The sequence below is a fragment of the Brachyistius frenatus genome, unplaced genomic scaffold, assembly GCF_029030835.1.
Source record: "Brachyistius frenatus isolate BFR_SWC_R1_liver_20210118 unplaced genomic scaffold, ASM2903083v1 Contig_37, whole genome shotgun sequence".
Taxonomy (NCBI): domain Eukaryota; kingdom Metazoa; phylum Chordata; class Actinopteri; family Embiotocidae; genus Brachyistius; species Brachyistius frenatus.
The window spans coordinates 1,351,647-1,367,371 of NW_027210636.1; the positions used below are offsets into that span (position 1 = coordinate 1,351,647).

Sequence of the window (15,725 nt, forward strand, 5' to 3'; positions counted from 1 at the left end):
CCCGTCATTAATTCGAAAATAAGCCTCAAAAAGATGTGTTTTTGTGGGCGCGTCTGTTTGATTGACAGGCCTCGTGGCGCAGTCAGGTTACGGCTATCGGGTGTTCGGGACGTGGCATCGTCGCTCCTTCCCGGCTTCGCCCTAAATATTGTAATTTCTGGCTCCAAAACCGCGCCGAACTAACAAAAGACGGCGACGGCCAGAAAAGCAGGCGTGCTCGTTAATTTCGATATTTTACAACAGTGCCCCGCTGCCATGGAAATGTTTTTGAGCCCGAGCATCCCTCGCGGGTCACGGCACACCTTGTCAGCGTGTACGGGCTGATGTCGACAGAAGCTTAACGGACACAAGTGTTCGTTTATGCCGGGCTACGAAAAATGCCCTTTCATGGCGATGCGTAGGCCACTTCTTTAAAAACGCCGGTGAATTTAGATGGATGCCCCATCTTCAGGCAAAGTCCAAATATTTAGTCTCTCTTTTGTAAGTCACACGCCGTTAAAGCAGCAAAGTTTAGAAATTGAAGGTGGTCGTGATAACAGCCCAAATTGCTCGTATCGGCTTTTGTTTGCAGAAGGCTTCTTTTTTTTTTTTTTTTTTTTTTTTTCATTTTCTCTGCTCATTCGTAAAGTAAAAGCGAGCCTCTCTTCTTTGTCTCGCTGAGGATTTTTTTTTTGGCTTGCGGCTGTCCCGCTGGTGTATTTTTTTTTTGTGTGTGTGTTTTTTTTGCAGGCCGATCACTCCAGATCAGAGGCCTCATCATGCATTTGAGAAAAGCCAGGTCTCGTCTGGAGGAAAAGAAAAAAACAAAAGAAAAACAAAAGAAACTCCTCCTGTCTCCTAAATTTTTGGGAGTTTGCTTTAGCAACCGTCGGTGCAGCAAGAACACTGTTGTTGGATGCCATCGGCTCGTAAAGCAGTTTTCGTGGCATCGCCGCGAAAAACACACACACACACACACGCGCGCACACACACACACACACACACACACACACACACAGCCTCCCCCTCGTTAAACCATCACCGTTAATTTGAAATGTTAACAGAGGTGTCGTCTTTTAAAGTGCTTCGGAGGGATCGGTTGGCCTTGGTTCGGGGCGCACATCACCGCTCTGGCATGCACAAGATTGCTTTGTGCCGAGCTCGGCGTTAATGGATAATTTGACTGATGAGCGATCCGAGGTCGCGCCCGTTCGATTCCGACTTTGATTATACGGCTCGACGATGATTTGCGGCTTTTTTGTGACATTTGATTTGTTTTGTATCTTTTTGCATTTCGACATTTGCGCCCAGGAGACGAATAGTCGTGTTTTTCTATGTTTGATTATGGTGCCATCTGTCACCAGCCATCCATACTGCGTAATGCATTAAACATGTTGCAGAATGTTTTTTTCCCCAACCGGCTTCGGTTCAGGAAAGGTGAGCGGGACGTCTCTGCAGCGGGAAGAGAGACAGCTGTAAAACACATTGATTTGATAAAAGCGGTTCGAGCCCAGCTCCTGAAGGGTCTCGCGTTTGCTGTGCGCACACTTAAAATCAAATTAAGTGCTTCGTTTGTTTGTTTGCTTTCTCCCTCTCGCTCCACGAGGACTGTTAACAACACAATGGAATGCAAATAGGCCCCTTCCATTTAAAGAGAGGGATTTCACACCTCCTGGCCTTATCATGGAGCGGGACAGCGCTGGGAGGAGATAGACACTCGGAGGGGGGGGGATCAGCAAATTGACTTTAGCCTGGAGAGTTTTATGGATAAAGAAGTACCCCCCCCCCACACACACACACACACACACATTGAGGTTTGCTCAATCAAAGCTGTGTTAGATCACTGAGAAGATAATAAACCCAACAACTCCTCATCTGAACTTTTATCCTGCAGGGATAGTCCGGATATATATATATATATATATATATATATATATATATATATATATATATATATATATATATATATATATATATATATATATATATATATATATATATATATATATATATATATATATATATATATATATATATATATATATATATATATATATATATATATATATATATATATATATATATATATATATATATATATATATATATATATATATATATATATATATATATATATATATATATATATATATATATATATATATATATATATATATATATATTTCTTTTTCTTTTTTCGAGAGGCTTCTTGCAGTTTCCTCACGACACTTTTTGTTTTGTTTTGGAAGTACTGAAAAAGAAAAGACCCAGTTTGTGCCCGTCATGTATTTTTTTTTTTTATCATTGCATTCCAATCGAAGGTTGTTGGTTGTTTTTTTTTCAGACTGCAGGCAAATCAGATTTTCTTTTTCTCAAATCAGACCGTTAGAAGTGAACGGATCGGATTTTGGTGCGTCCAAACGTCACCAACCCATCTGCGCTGGTCGCTGTGGCAACGACGTACGCGCAGGTGTACGCCGGTGACAACGGCTTCCTAAGGCGGAGGTTGCCGTAGGCGGTTTATTTTCGTCTTCTGTCCGTGGAGTGCCGTCGTCCTCCACAGAGCCGAAATCCGCACTTTCTGAAAGCGTTTCAAAATATCTCCAAATGTTTTTTTGGGTTTTTTTTGCTGTTCAGACTTTCAAAAATTTGTCTGAATATGACGAAAATCGGATGTGGGCTGGCCGTGAGAACACATGCCAACGAACCGACAATCAGATCGATCTGAATGTAATTCCAGAATCCTCAAAAGACTCTGAACAACGGAGAAATACAAACTTTGTTTCACTCTTCAAACAAAGATGGCAGACTGGCACGTTTCTTCACTCATTTTGAACAATTTTCTTTATAATTTTCTTTTGCATTTTATAATATTTGCTTAATGAATGCAACTAGTGCGTTGTTCAAAAATAAGCACGGATATAAAATCGCAATTTGAAAAATAGCTTAAAAAAAATGTGTATCGTGCAGAAGCTGAAACGTTTTTTGTTTGCAGATGTTTTACAGTTGATGTTTGTTTAATATTCGGAGGAATGAATGCTCAGCTGCGTGACAACAGTAACAGATGAGAAAGCTTTTTAGAGTTAGTAAATTTACTATGAATGAAATGAGGATTCACTAACATTGCGGTGGGGGCGGGAGGGGATCGGAGGGGGGGGGGGGTAATCATCTTATTCCTTGCACCACTCCTTAGAGCCCTGGAATAAATACAAATAAATAAAGTCTTTAATTCTGTACAACTTCCTTAAGAACCTTAAACATAAGTGATTTACAGTTTATGTGCGCGCCTCCACGTTTCTTTCATTATCATTTCGGACTGACAAAGGAAGTGCAAGGCGGAGGAGGAGGAGGAGGAGGAGGAGGAGTGGGGAGAGGTGGGTTTGAGGGGAGGGATGGTGGGGAGGCTCCCAGAGAGTTTTTTTTTTTTTTTTTTAACACACTGGGTAATTAAAGCGCTTTGACTGACAGCGGAGTGCCAAAAGGCGCAAGGCGCACTGCGATTGGCCGGAGCGCACTTTACAATCCCTTCTTGTTTCCGAGCTCAGAAGCAGGCAGAGGACTTTTTTTTTACCTCCCCGAACTCTCGCAGGAGCCAGACGCAGCAGCGCACAGCAGAGGAGACCAAAAGCCGGAGGAAGACAAGTCTGTGGACTTTACAGCAAAAAGCTTAGCCGCCTTTATTATTTTTTTTTTCCTTGCATCGTCATCAGGACTTTTGACTTTTTCTTCATGAAGTGAGACTTGTGTGCTGCGGGGTTTGCACTGATTGTTTTAAATATATATATATATATATATATATACAGAAATAGAAAAACATGAGGTCTACTTCTGAGTCCGTCTGGAGGATGATCCGGCTGGCGGTGACGGTGTCGCTCGTGGCGGCGTCCGGCGCGTCAGAGTACGAGTACCTGAACTGGAAGTCGGACGCGTACAACGGCGGGCGCAGCTACGGCAAGCCCCCGCAGTGCGTGGACATCCCGGACGACCTGCGGCTCTGTCACAACGTGGGCTACAACCAGATGCTGCTGCCCAACCTGCTGGAGCACGAGACCATGGCCGAGGTGAAGCCGCAGGCCAGCAGCTGGGTGCCCCTGGTGCACAAGAACTGCCACCCGGGCACGCAGGTCTTCCTCTGCTCGCTCTTCGCGCCCGTGTGCCTGGAGCGGCCCATCTACCCGTGCCGCTGGCTGTGCGAGGCCGTGCGGGACAACTGCACCCCCATCATGGAGTCGTTCGGCTTCCCCTGGCCAGAGATGCTCACCTGCGACAAGTTCCCCCAGGACGACGTGTGCATCGCCATGACGCAGCACAACGCCACCGAGGCCACCATGCCCACAGGTAAGACACTTTCTAAATGCTGCCTCCTACGTTTGAAAGTACTCATGACGTTTCTCAAACTGTATTTTATCAATCCAAGTTAAAGCCAATTGTGGCTTGTATGTCTAAAGAGCACTTTTGCTGGTTGTTGATGGATTTTTCTGCTCATAAAAACTGCTTTTCTGTCTTTTTTTAATCCAACTAATGATTTTTTTTCATTGTTGATTCTATGTGCAAGCTATAGAACTGATATTTTCTAATATGTTTTCAATAAATCAATAAATACTGTGGTTTATAAAATGCTACAGAAATTGGTAGAAATAATCATCACCAAATTACCAAAGCTGCAGGGCTGTAACCAATATCTTAGAAAAACTGGGGCCACTGCCCAAGTAGTCCCCCCACCCCAGCAAAAACCCTTTTCTCTAAAAAGCAAAACCAAAAACTCTGAGCGGACCTGAAATAAATGTGCAAATTTCGAAGCTTTCTCTACACAGCGAATTTTTGCAAATTTAAATATTCTGAGTCTAAAAATATTGTATGCGATAATCTAAACACCTTAGATTTTTTCCTAAAATCCTCAAATTCTTCAAAAACAATATAGAGAACATGATTTCGGTGTAGCTATGATGAAGTCATCAAATTGTTTGTTTTGTCACGACCAAAAAGTCAAAACCTCCAAAAAAAATTTTTTTATTTATAGTGGTACAACAGAGAAAAGCTGCAAATCTTCTCAACAAAAAAAGCTGGAAACAGCAGATATTTAGCATTGATTAACTTGGTTTGCATCAGCTGCAATGCACTCAGGCTAGCTGACTGAGAAAACAAGCTGACTGAGAAAACAAGCTGACTGAGAAAACAAACAGACAGCACTTTTGCCGATGTGTAAAAGAAGACACCCGCACAGCTAAACGGGCTTCAGAATGTTGTTTCAGGGTTGAAAGTGTTTGCAAATGCAAATCCCAGCATAAACAAACCCAAATACAACCTTTTGGGGAGGGGGGGGAAATTCAGCCACCAAAAATAGGATTTGATCTAATTTTAACAACCCCCCCGCCATCTTTAAGCTTCCTTATATATATATAAAAAAAAAAAAACATCCAATGTGGTTTATGTTTTTCTCTTCGGTCGATAAACTGCTGGCCTTAATGTGAAGTTGCTGTGATGTTGTAATATCGGACAAGCTCTAACAGATGGTAGTCATTTATTTCAAGGTGTTTCGCCGAGCTGGAGGACAATGCTGGGAGGACGTCCAGCATCAGGGGGGAAAAGAAGGAAAAAAAACAACACAAATACCTGCATGTCTTAATTCCCATTCTCTGACAAATGCATTTAAATCTGTTGAAAGATTGAAAAATCTGAAGCTCACGACGTGCAAATGATGTGAACTCCAAAGATCTTGTTCTTGGAGGCAGTTTTGTAAACTAGAGTTCCCAAGGACATGCTATCTATCAGCTATCACTACTGGCTCCTTTTGCTGCAGATTCACTGGAGTGAAGGGTGAAGGGGAGGGAGGAGGGGGGAGTGTGGGGGCTATTAACACAGTCCAGAAAAAAAAAAAAAAATCCTCTTCCAGAACTAACCTCTACGAGCCAAGCAGACGAATACCAGACGAACCCTCTAAAATGCACCAGAAAAACAACAATTCGCTGGAAGATAAAACTCCGGCTGTCTCCGAAATACTTTTGGTTTAGACCATTTTGCTGTGCCAGCGTCCCCGCCGGTCTCCTAGGCGAAGTTTGACAGTGGGAACAGGAGGGGGGGGGAATACAACCACCTCATTCACTTTAACCATAAAGTAGAGGGGGTGGGATTTCCATCATCACATCATCAACTTACCTATATTTCAGTCCGAAGCTGTAAATGCACCACTTGAAGACATTTTGCGCTGAACATGTTGGCCATATATTTGGGGGGGGGGGGGTTGATTCTTCCAGCAGTTACACAGAGCTCACTGTATCTGTAGCGTGGGGGGGGGGGGGTATCCCATGGGTGGGTGGGTGGAGGGGGGGGGGTGTTACTCACTGACATGGTGGTATGGACGGAGGCCCGTTTTTCTGAAAAGACTCCCTATTTTTTGTAAGGGTTGGGAGAGGGACCACACAGAGCTCCACGCGCTCCCCAGACTTCACCTGTTACCGTATGTCGGCGCTAGCGGCAAAATAAAGGCCAGCGGGTTTTTTTTCCCCCGTGAGCTTTTTCGGAGTAAATGTTTTGGGGGGAGTTTTCTGTCATCACAAATTCTCCCGGAAATGCAAACTAAGGTCGACAAAAGGCAAACAAAAGGAGGCTAAGCTCCTCCGTTAATGATTGTTAATAGAGGTCAGCTAACAGTGCTTACCACACTACTGATGAATACAGGCTGGAGATAATTGATTTAATGGAGATCCAGGCTCAAATAGGCAAAGGGGGTGGGGGTGTGGGGGGTGGCCCGGCGACTCTGTAAACAGTTTGTTTTCACGGGCTCTTCACACCTGGGTGTTACTTTCACAAGCTTTCGTTAAACACATGTAATGGACAACTGGCAAACGCCGAGTTAGCTATTTTTTATGATTTATTTATTTATTTTTTTTGGTCCTCTCCTTTCCTTGCCACCCTGTGCGCTCGGATCGATCCGGATCCAAAGCCGGGGCACCGCAGCGCGGTCGGTTTTGAATTACGGGGACTGCAGATCGCATTGCAGCTCCAAGTTTGTTTGGAAAGTAGGCTCAGCTGTGTTGGCACCAAGAGATCATTTGCGGTATTCCAAAAAAAAAATTGAAAAATCGTGTCGGTAAAGCATTCGCAGATATGCCTCGAGACTGAATTACTTTTTGGCAAAAATACATTTTGGCTCTTTTGTCTTTTGAGGGGAAGAGGGTGGGGAGGGGGGGAGTTTTTCTCTTCGAGCCGACCATTATTACCTTTTTTTTATATATATATTTTTGGAATGTCAGAACATTCCTTCAAGCTTGGTTTGAAAATCGTAACCATTTATTCCTTCCACATTTCTAATACTTTCTTTTGTGTGTGTGTGTGTGTGTGTGTGTGTGTGTGTGTGTGTGTATTTATAGGTGTACGCGTCGCCGTCGAGCACATCCATTTTTAGAAAACCGTCTTAATTCGGCACGAAGCGAGGAAGACTGTTTACTGCAGGTCTCGGTTACAACCGGCTATAAAAGCCCAAGACATTCCTCGCCGAGGTCAGGGCACCGGAGCGTACGCCCCCCCCCCCACCCTGCCCCGAGAGAGACGGGGCGGCGGGAGTTCTAGCGTCTGGGCGATTCCGGCGTTTCCATTTTTCCCGTCGATCCCGGCGGAAAGTTACGATCCGAATCGTTTTGCCTCCCTTTTTCAACCGATTTCCGATTTGGTCACCGCTTTTTCTCTTCTCCACAGGTTACTCTCCCATCTGCCCCCCATGTGACAACGAAATGAAAACAGACGCCATGCTGGAGCACATGTGCGCCAGCGAGTTCGGTAAGCATCCCTCCCCCTTCAAAACACGAGACACAGCGCGGACGATGAACCGTCTTGACGCGCATCACCGTCCGCCGTGAAATCAAAACGAACCGTTCGGGTCTTATTTTATCTTTCATCTTCAAACCTCCAAAAGAAATCCATGAATTCCTAATAAGGTATGTGAAGCTTCTTCTTGGTTCTTTTTTTTCTTTTTTTTGTTGTTTTCCTCTGAAGTCCGGCCCCATACGTTGGCCCTACTCGGTCATATTTGGGGCTTCGGTTCTGGGTCAGGTTTTTATCTCTTGGTCAGATGCGGGACGATGTTCTGTGACTAATGAATTGGGGTCGTTAAAGTCTTTACGTGGCGGGTCCTCGCGGTAGTAAAGTGGGATGTTTGTTCTGCTGTCTGGGGGCGACCGTCGTCACAGAATACCTCCCGCACAATACGCATTGTTTGTCTTCCTAAAATGAAAGAACGGTAATGATAAACCGATCTCCGGACCGGGCGTTCAAAACACAGCGAAATAAAACGTTCTCGTATCTCACAGAAACTAGGATTTAAAAAACAAACAAATCATATTGCTCAAATTGATGCCTTATGTTCCCCCCTTTTTTTTTTTTCCTTCACAATGTGTTTTAAATGTGTAGTCGTTGGGTCAAATTATTAATATATTGTGTTCTAAGGCCATCGCTTTTTTAAAAGACATTTCCGTTTCGAAGCGCGACCGATCGTGGCGCGCCTCATCTTTTAACCCCGTTTAAAACCTGGCGAGCGGAGCCAAAATAAAACGATCTCGACACCAAACTTTGTGAGAGGTAATTCATGGAAGCATTTTGAAGAGGTACTCGTGACCGAACGTCAATTCTCCACTCTGGTTCATGAATTCCAACGTTGCTCATCACGAGTTCTTATTTCTTTGAACTTTCGTCGGGTGAAATGTTGAACCAAATGTTGGTGAAACTGACAGTTCATTACTGACTTTGGAAGACTTTTGGCTCCGATGGCATCTTCTTAGGTTTTCTGTGGTGTTTGGAATTTTTTTTTTTGGAATATCATCAAATCCAGAGAGGCGCGTTCTTGGCAGGGAATTAGATCTTTTTGAACAAGTCGGGACTTATTTGGAAATTTTAGAGACGGATACAAATTTGTGGAAAATGTGCTTTGCATTAGCGAAGGTGCCGTGAGTCACCAACGTGGTTCAGGACCGGGCTGCAAAGGTTCGCATTCGAATTCATCCAAACACTGTTAACGGTTGCTACTTATTTTGGTTTGAACTGCACTTTGTGGTTTTTAAAATCTTGTTTCAACATTTGAAACATAAACGTATCATGCTGTAAAATGTTTGGCAACTAAATTTGTTTCCTGAAACGTCGCTTTCAACTGACATGTTTTGAGGGAAGAAGCGACACGCGTCTGAAAAGCCTTTACCTCGAAAAAGGGTTTCGCGGGTCGCGTTCGCCAAGTTTGAGGTTGTAATGGAATTTTTCTAAATATTGTTAAATCTAGAGAGACGTATTACTGACGGGGATTTAGAGAAGAGTTTTGAACACATAATTTGGACATTTTAAAGATGGATAAATTTTTTTTGCCAAAGTATGCCGTGGCCAGTTTAACACAGTTTTTCAATGAGAGCATCTTCCAACTGGAATTGAAGCCCGACTTTAAAAAAAACAAACAACAGTAACAAACCAGGGAGGGGAGTGTTGACCGGGGGGGGGGGGGGGGGGGGGCTGGTTTTTAGTTGTGGAAATTTGGGAATCTTGGCCGAGGAACCCAGCCCACGCTTTTACGCTCTCACCAAAAAGGACACCGAAAAGCCTCCAGTTCAATTAGAGACGCAAACGTCGACCGAACTGCCGTTATGAGGACTTGCAGGAATAACATGTGCATGATGCACACAAAGATGCAAGATGTTGGGCTTTCATGTTTTATTTCGCTGGCTGGAACCAAAAAAAAAAAAAAAACTTGCGGGAGCCATGAATTCCAGGTGCCATGTAGAGCAAACACGAGACTGGACGCACATTGGAAACAGACTTTCTTCCCAGTTCTCGGGAAAGAAAAAGAAAAAAGTTTAAAGTTACATTTGTTTAACGAATTGCCCCGGTGTTTACGCTGCGGCGGCGGGACCTCGCCCTTTTTTTTTTTTTTTCTCGGTTTGCCCGGTTTGCCAAGAGGGAGAGGGGCACATTATTGGCTCGTTTCATCTCGGATCAAGACAGATGTTGTTTTGCTCGCTTGTCACAAGGCCCCCCCCCCCCCTGAAAAAAACAGCCGACATGCACAGACAGATTTAGTGTTGCGCTGAGGATGAGACATCATTATGTTTTGCAGGGGGGCGGGGGGGTTTGACCCCCCCCCCAGGGGAGCGACCTCCTCTGGAATGCGAACAGAACCTCAGCCGTCAGTTCGGCACGAGTTTGATTGCGACGGGTAAACAAGTGACGCGTAGCTTCTGGCGAAGATAACATCACGGCCTTTAGATGGCCGGCGAGGGATTTTTGTATTTACTTGACGGGAGATCAGGTTGTTGTTTTTTCCCGTACGAAAACGGCAGCCATAAATACATCCGACAGCAGCCCAAGCCAAACACGAGTCAACGTCTCGTCCCGGAGACGAAAGAAACACATGCAGACGGAGAAAAAAACAAAACAAATCCCGAGCTTCAGTCGCGGCGCGTTTCGTCCCGCCGACGAAAGATAAGAGGCCGTCGTCCTGATTGCGTTCTGCCAGTTTTGACTCGAAACTCTGGTGTTTTTTTTGTTGTTTTTTTTGTTTTTTTTAGGGAGGCCGTGTTTTCAAGTCCCCAGATGTCAAGACGGGACCGTCTCGTTCTGTTTTTGGGGCGGAAGATCCAGCGCAAGAGATACGGCGGGGTAGATTTCTCGCTCTTCCCTCCTGGAACGTAGGGACGGAAAAAGCCTCGGCGAGAAGCTTGAGGGACGAATCGGTGATTTGCGCTCTTTTATTAATCTGCACGGACCCGTCATGTGTAAAGTATCCTCGCCCTGGCAGCGAATTGGCATTTTTGTCCGGTGAAAAAGCTCCCTTACTGGAAGCTGTGAAAAGGGACTGCTCTCAAGTTTAGGTAAAAGTGAAGTGTGAAGCTTTGTTGGTAATAACAGTGGTTTTTTTTTGTTGTTGTTGTTGTTTCACGCTTTGCATAATTTCCTTCCCGTCAACCGCACGGGCTCATTTGACTTTTTCCACGCGGTTTGACACCGATTTGCTTTTAACTTTCCGGTTTGTTGGATGCGAAGTTGTTCTGGCACGGGAGGGGAAGGCTTTTCTTGCGAGCATTTTTTTTTCAAAGCGAAAGCATCCGAAGTCGCCGTAACAAGTTACAGGTTGGAGCGTTTAGTTGCCCTGAACGAAGACGGACCACTCCCTCAATTTCGCTGAAATCCTGATGACGCACACACACACACACACACACACACACACACACACACACACACACACACACACACACACACACACACCCTATTTGCGGCACTCAGCTGATAACAGATTTACAGCTCATCCCACTCAACCGCAGTTTATTTCTGTGCTTAAGGTTTTTACGGTACCTCATCGTCCCAGAAAAAGTCCAGCAGCCCTTCAGTTAAATCTCTCCTCTGCCTCTTTTGACGGCCGACTTTGTTGCCCGTAGCCAAATGGCTTCTTCCCTTTTTGCCGACGCGGTGAACAACGGGGACGACCCCCCTCTGCGCCGGAAGGACCGACCGCCGCCGGTTTTGTCGGTATCGGCCTCGTCTCGGCGTTATTGTTGAACGGGAAGCGGCGCACGCCTTCCCGCTGAGTTTATGACGCCGTGGGAGCTGGAGGGTTGGTTTGGTTGCACCGCCTGAGATTAGTGTCCAGTCATGTTCGACACTTCCACAGACACTTAAATGAAGTTTTCATATTTTCCTTCTCTATGAATTGAATTGATTCCAAATAAACTGGAGAAAATCATGTTGTTTTCTTTTTTTTGTCCCAACAAAAATGATATACGGTACATCGCATCAAAGCCGTTCCCTTCCCCGCTTGTTAAGCTTCTTTTTTTTTTTCTTTTTTTTTTACCCCTAATTACCGGTTGCGTGTCACCAGTTGTGCCAGTCCAATCAAAGTCTGTTCATATTCTACAATTTAAAAGGGTTTCGTTTGCTAAAAATTATACTCAAGTAAAAGCAAAATAGACTTCACGCATGAAAAGTGAAATTACTCAAGATAAACCGTAATGTTGGTCGTGGATCTGTGTAGAGCTAATTTAAACTGTTTTAGGCAAATTGTGACTTGGTAGTCAACCAACCGTTGAGACCCCCTGTGGGGTCTCGAGGTAGATCGGAGGGGTCCCGAGGTGATTGGTGGCATCAGAAAGGAATTTGGTGAATTATTTCCCAACTTTTTCTCAAGTTTGTGCTTCTTTCTTCGAACAGAGTAACGCAAGTGTCTCTGCAGGCCGTGAAATTAAACAAGATGAGGACAGTCGACGGGAGGTTGGAGATTCTCAAAACGCAGGGTGTTAACAGAAACACAGACGTATGCGGACGAATGTCCAGACGCGGGGAAACCAAATCCAGTTTTCAAAACGACCGTTCCAAAATTTCTAACCTGTCAACTTTAGATCTTTAAAGATGATTCATATATCGTCCCCTTTTCTTTTTTTTTAAAGCTGCAGGTAGCTTGCGCCTTTCGCCCAGATATGCACTGCTGTGTTCATTCGCAGGGGTCGATGAACCAAAGCGTCTCCTCTGATCTACAGCAACGCACACATCCTCCCAGCGGATTGCCTGTTTCGCGAAAATAGTTGTTTGAACACCTCCATGCTCTGTCGCAGGGGTGACTTTTAAAATCCCGGAAGATATTAGAGAAAAAAAAAAACAGGCGCAGTTTAATCAACCGTAAGCAAAGAAAAAGCATTTGTTGGCAGTTATTTGATGTTAAAACTTCTTTGTACGCTGCCGCTGAGGAGATTTAATCCCTCGAACAACATGAGGTGCAAAGAAAGTTCAGAGCGTCAAAGGATTATTGAGGACGGAGGATTTATCGAGATGAAGTCCTTTCAGGGGTGGGCCGGGCCGTCTCTTTTATGACTCACTAATTGTGAGCGCTGCCCATTTTGATTTCTCCGAACGCTAAGCCTCCTCACAGAGGCCGTTTGACGGAGGATGAAAGTCTTAATCCTTACCATGTGCACTCTTAATACAGGAGGGGATGAGGGGGGGCAGCTTTTCTAACACTCAAGCAATGGAAGGTAAAAGTGCAAGAGGCAGAGATGAAACGTCAGGAAGCCTCTTATCATGCCAATTCGGGTTTTTACATCAAGCATGATTCGGCCAAAAGCGAGTCGACGGAGATCCGTTGAGAAAGTTAAGACAGGAGTTCAAGCTTTTTTCCCCGTTAAGACCCTTTGCTCGAGTGTGAAGGTGATTCATGCTCAATCAGGCGGTTTTCTCCGGAAGATACCACCGCATCACAAGACTTTTATCTCCGACGTGACCTGGGTGATTTATGTCAATTAGATTGGACATATCACGTCACGCATTGATTTTAATTTTTTTTTTATTTTTTTAAACGATTTCTCACCCGTGCTGCCGTGAACGGGTGGAATAAGTGCAGGCGTGTGGAGATTTGGACCACCAAACGTCCCGACTCGTGCTCTGTTTCGGTCGGGGGGGGGGCGAATGCAGGAAACGGGAGAGATTAGAAGGTTAAATAGAGTTTAGTCAAAGATCAGGAGTATTCTGGTCCACCTTAAAAAAAACAGCCTGAGATTCAGAGGAAGGTTAAAAAAAAAAAACCTTTTACAAGGAGCTGCTAATTGTGACCAGACAGATGAGATCAAGTTTTCCTCAAGTACAAATTGACAAGACCAGGTTTCAAGGTCCCTGCTCAACATTACTGACAACTCACTGTGTTTGGGTTTTTTGGGAAAATAAGAAAATTGAAGAAGTGGCTTATGTGAATCATTTGTATTTGTTTTTTTTGTACGCCATACTTGGTTTCTCTTGGTATACTACTCGACGAATACTTTCGCATTGGCAAGATTTACAACCACGTGCTTTGTATAGAAAAAGAAAAGGAAGGGAACATGACTCTCTCTTATGTATTGATTTTTCTGCCAGTTTTAACTAGAAAAAATAAAACATAATTCAGAGCTAGGCAAGTAAATTCTCCTCGTCCGTCTATTGGAGTCGTTGTATAGCATTATTATTCTATATGTAAAGGTATGTTTTCCAGCTGTAAAAAAAAAAAAATCAGTGTCAAGAACCCGTGTTTATGTATAAAAATGACTCCCATCCTCCAGTATTGGTCCATCTATAAGGGAAATGTGGTGCGTTTTGAACTAAACACACAAATATTGTCTTCTCGTAAACTTTGTGCGTTTTCCACTTAATGATTATTAGATTAATAGACTTTTTCCTAAGGTTGATTCTTTGTAGTATTCAAAATAGGAGCACAAAGGCCCATGTTGTACATGAAACGTTTTTTTGTGTGAAGTCAAATGAATGAAATACTTGATTGTACTCGACAGGATTTGCCAAGTGCAAATGCACTTCATGTCAAATTGATTTTCCAAAAACTGGATTTACCCCCATCGCCCCACTGTCTCTTTCATATTCAAAAGAGACATCTTTTAATATCGATATTTGAGACTTAAAAATAAATCTAGTATTGATGCGCTCATAAAATATGAACGAGAAGCCTTCGCTGTGCTTAGACCAAAACGCTCTCGTACACAAAGTCTTTCACCTTTGAGCATAAAGTCTTTTTTTTTTTTTTTCCTCCTTCTGTCCTCCCCACAGCTTTTAAGACCAGGATCAAAGAGGTGAAGCGGGAAAACATGGACCGCAAGGTGATCCTGCAGAAGAGGAAGAAGATGTTGAAAGCGGGCAACCTGAAGAGGAAGGACATGAAGAAGCTGGTGTTGTACTTGAAGAACGGCGCGGACTGCCCCTGCCAGCAGCTGGACAACCTGAGCAACCAGTATCTAATCATGGGCCGCAAGGTGGATAAGCAGTACCTCCTCACGGGCATCCACAAGTGGGACAATTCCAGCAAAGAGTTCAAAAAGGCCATCAAGAAACTCAAAACCTACAAATGTCCCGCGTTCGAGAACGTCTTCAAATAAGACCAACCCGCCCCTCCCATCCCTGGTCGCATCTCATCCTACGTACGAACTTGCACAAGCATTCCCAAAACCTTGCTTTCTGTTGTCCTGTTTATATATCTATATATATATACACATATATATATATATCTTTTGTATATTTACAAATATACTTTGGAATGTCCATTGTTAAGTTTTAGTTAAATGTGGTGAGTGATGACACCACAAATTAAAGGGTTGGGTTTCTTTTTTCTTTTTCCTCTCTCTCTCTTTTGGCTTAAGAAAAAGGACAACGTAGTTAAAAGCTCGTCCTCGCTGAAATCATTTCCACTATACAGTATGTAATGTAGATACTTTAGTAAACTCTCATCGCACCGGTCAGTGGATTTTTTGGGGGTTTTTTTTTTTGTGCATTTTGGGAGAAGCAACTTATCTGTTTCCTTGCTGAAGAGTTAGATGAGAAGATTAATACCACTTTTTTTTGTGTCCGTACGGTAAATACGAAGCTAAAGCCAGTGGACCTTTATCTGACCTAGCATAAAGATTGGCAGCCTCGTACGAGGGTAATGGGTAAAAAAAAAAAAACATACATTGTCGTTTTAAAATTTTGTTTTATGTTTTAAACAGATCTAACATTGTTGTTTAGTGTGGGTTTTTTTTTTTTTTTTTGGGGGGGGGGGGTACAGAATCAAGCTTAGCTGGTTCCCCGTGCTTCCAGTCTTTATGCTGACATAGGCTAACCGTCTGCTGGTTAAAAAAAATCTCCACCTATCTTTAAAAAAAAAGAAAAATCTCTTCACGATCATATAATAATAACTGATTAGACTGCAGAAGTTTGAGCTTTAAAAGCCCCACGGAGGGTTCCTGTTGAATAACTTATTGACAGACGTCAGC

The 15,725-nt window shown here is 43.7% G+C and overlaps 1 protein-coding gene across 1 annotated transcript; it reads left to right on the forward strand.

Annotated features, from left to right (window-relative positions):
- Positions 1-3,542: 3,542 nt before the first annotated feature.
- sfrp1a (secreted frizzled-related protein 1a) lies at positions 3,543-15,477 on the forward strand. Its single transcript, XM_069701531.1, has 3 exons — positions 3,543-4,317; positions 7,675-7,755; positions 14,527-15,477. The coding sequence occupies exons 1-3, from the start codon at positions 3,795-3,797 to the stop codon at positions 14,850-14,852; spliced, it is 930 nt and encodes a 309-aa protein (XP_069557632.1). The 5' UTR covers positions 3,543-3,794; the 3' UTR covers positions 14,853-15,477.
- Positions 15,478-15,725: the final 248 nt, after the last annotated feature.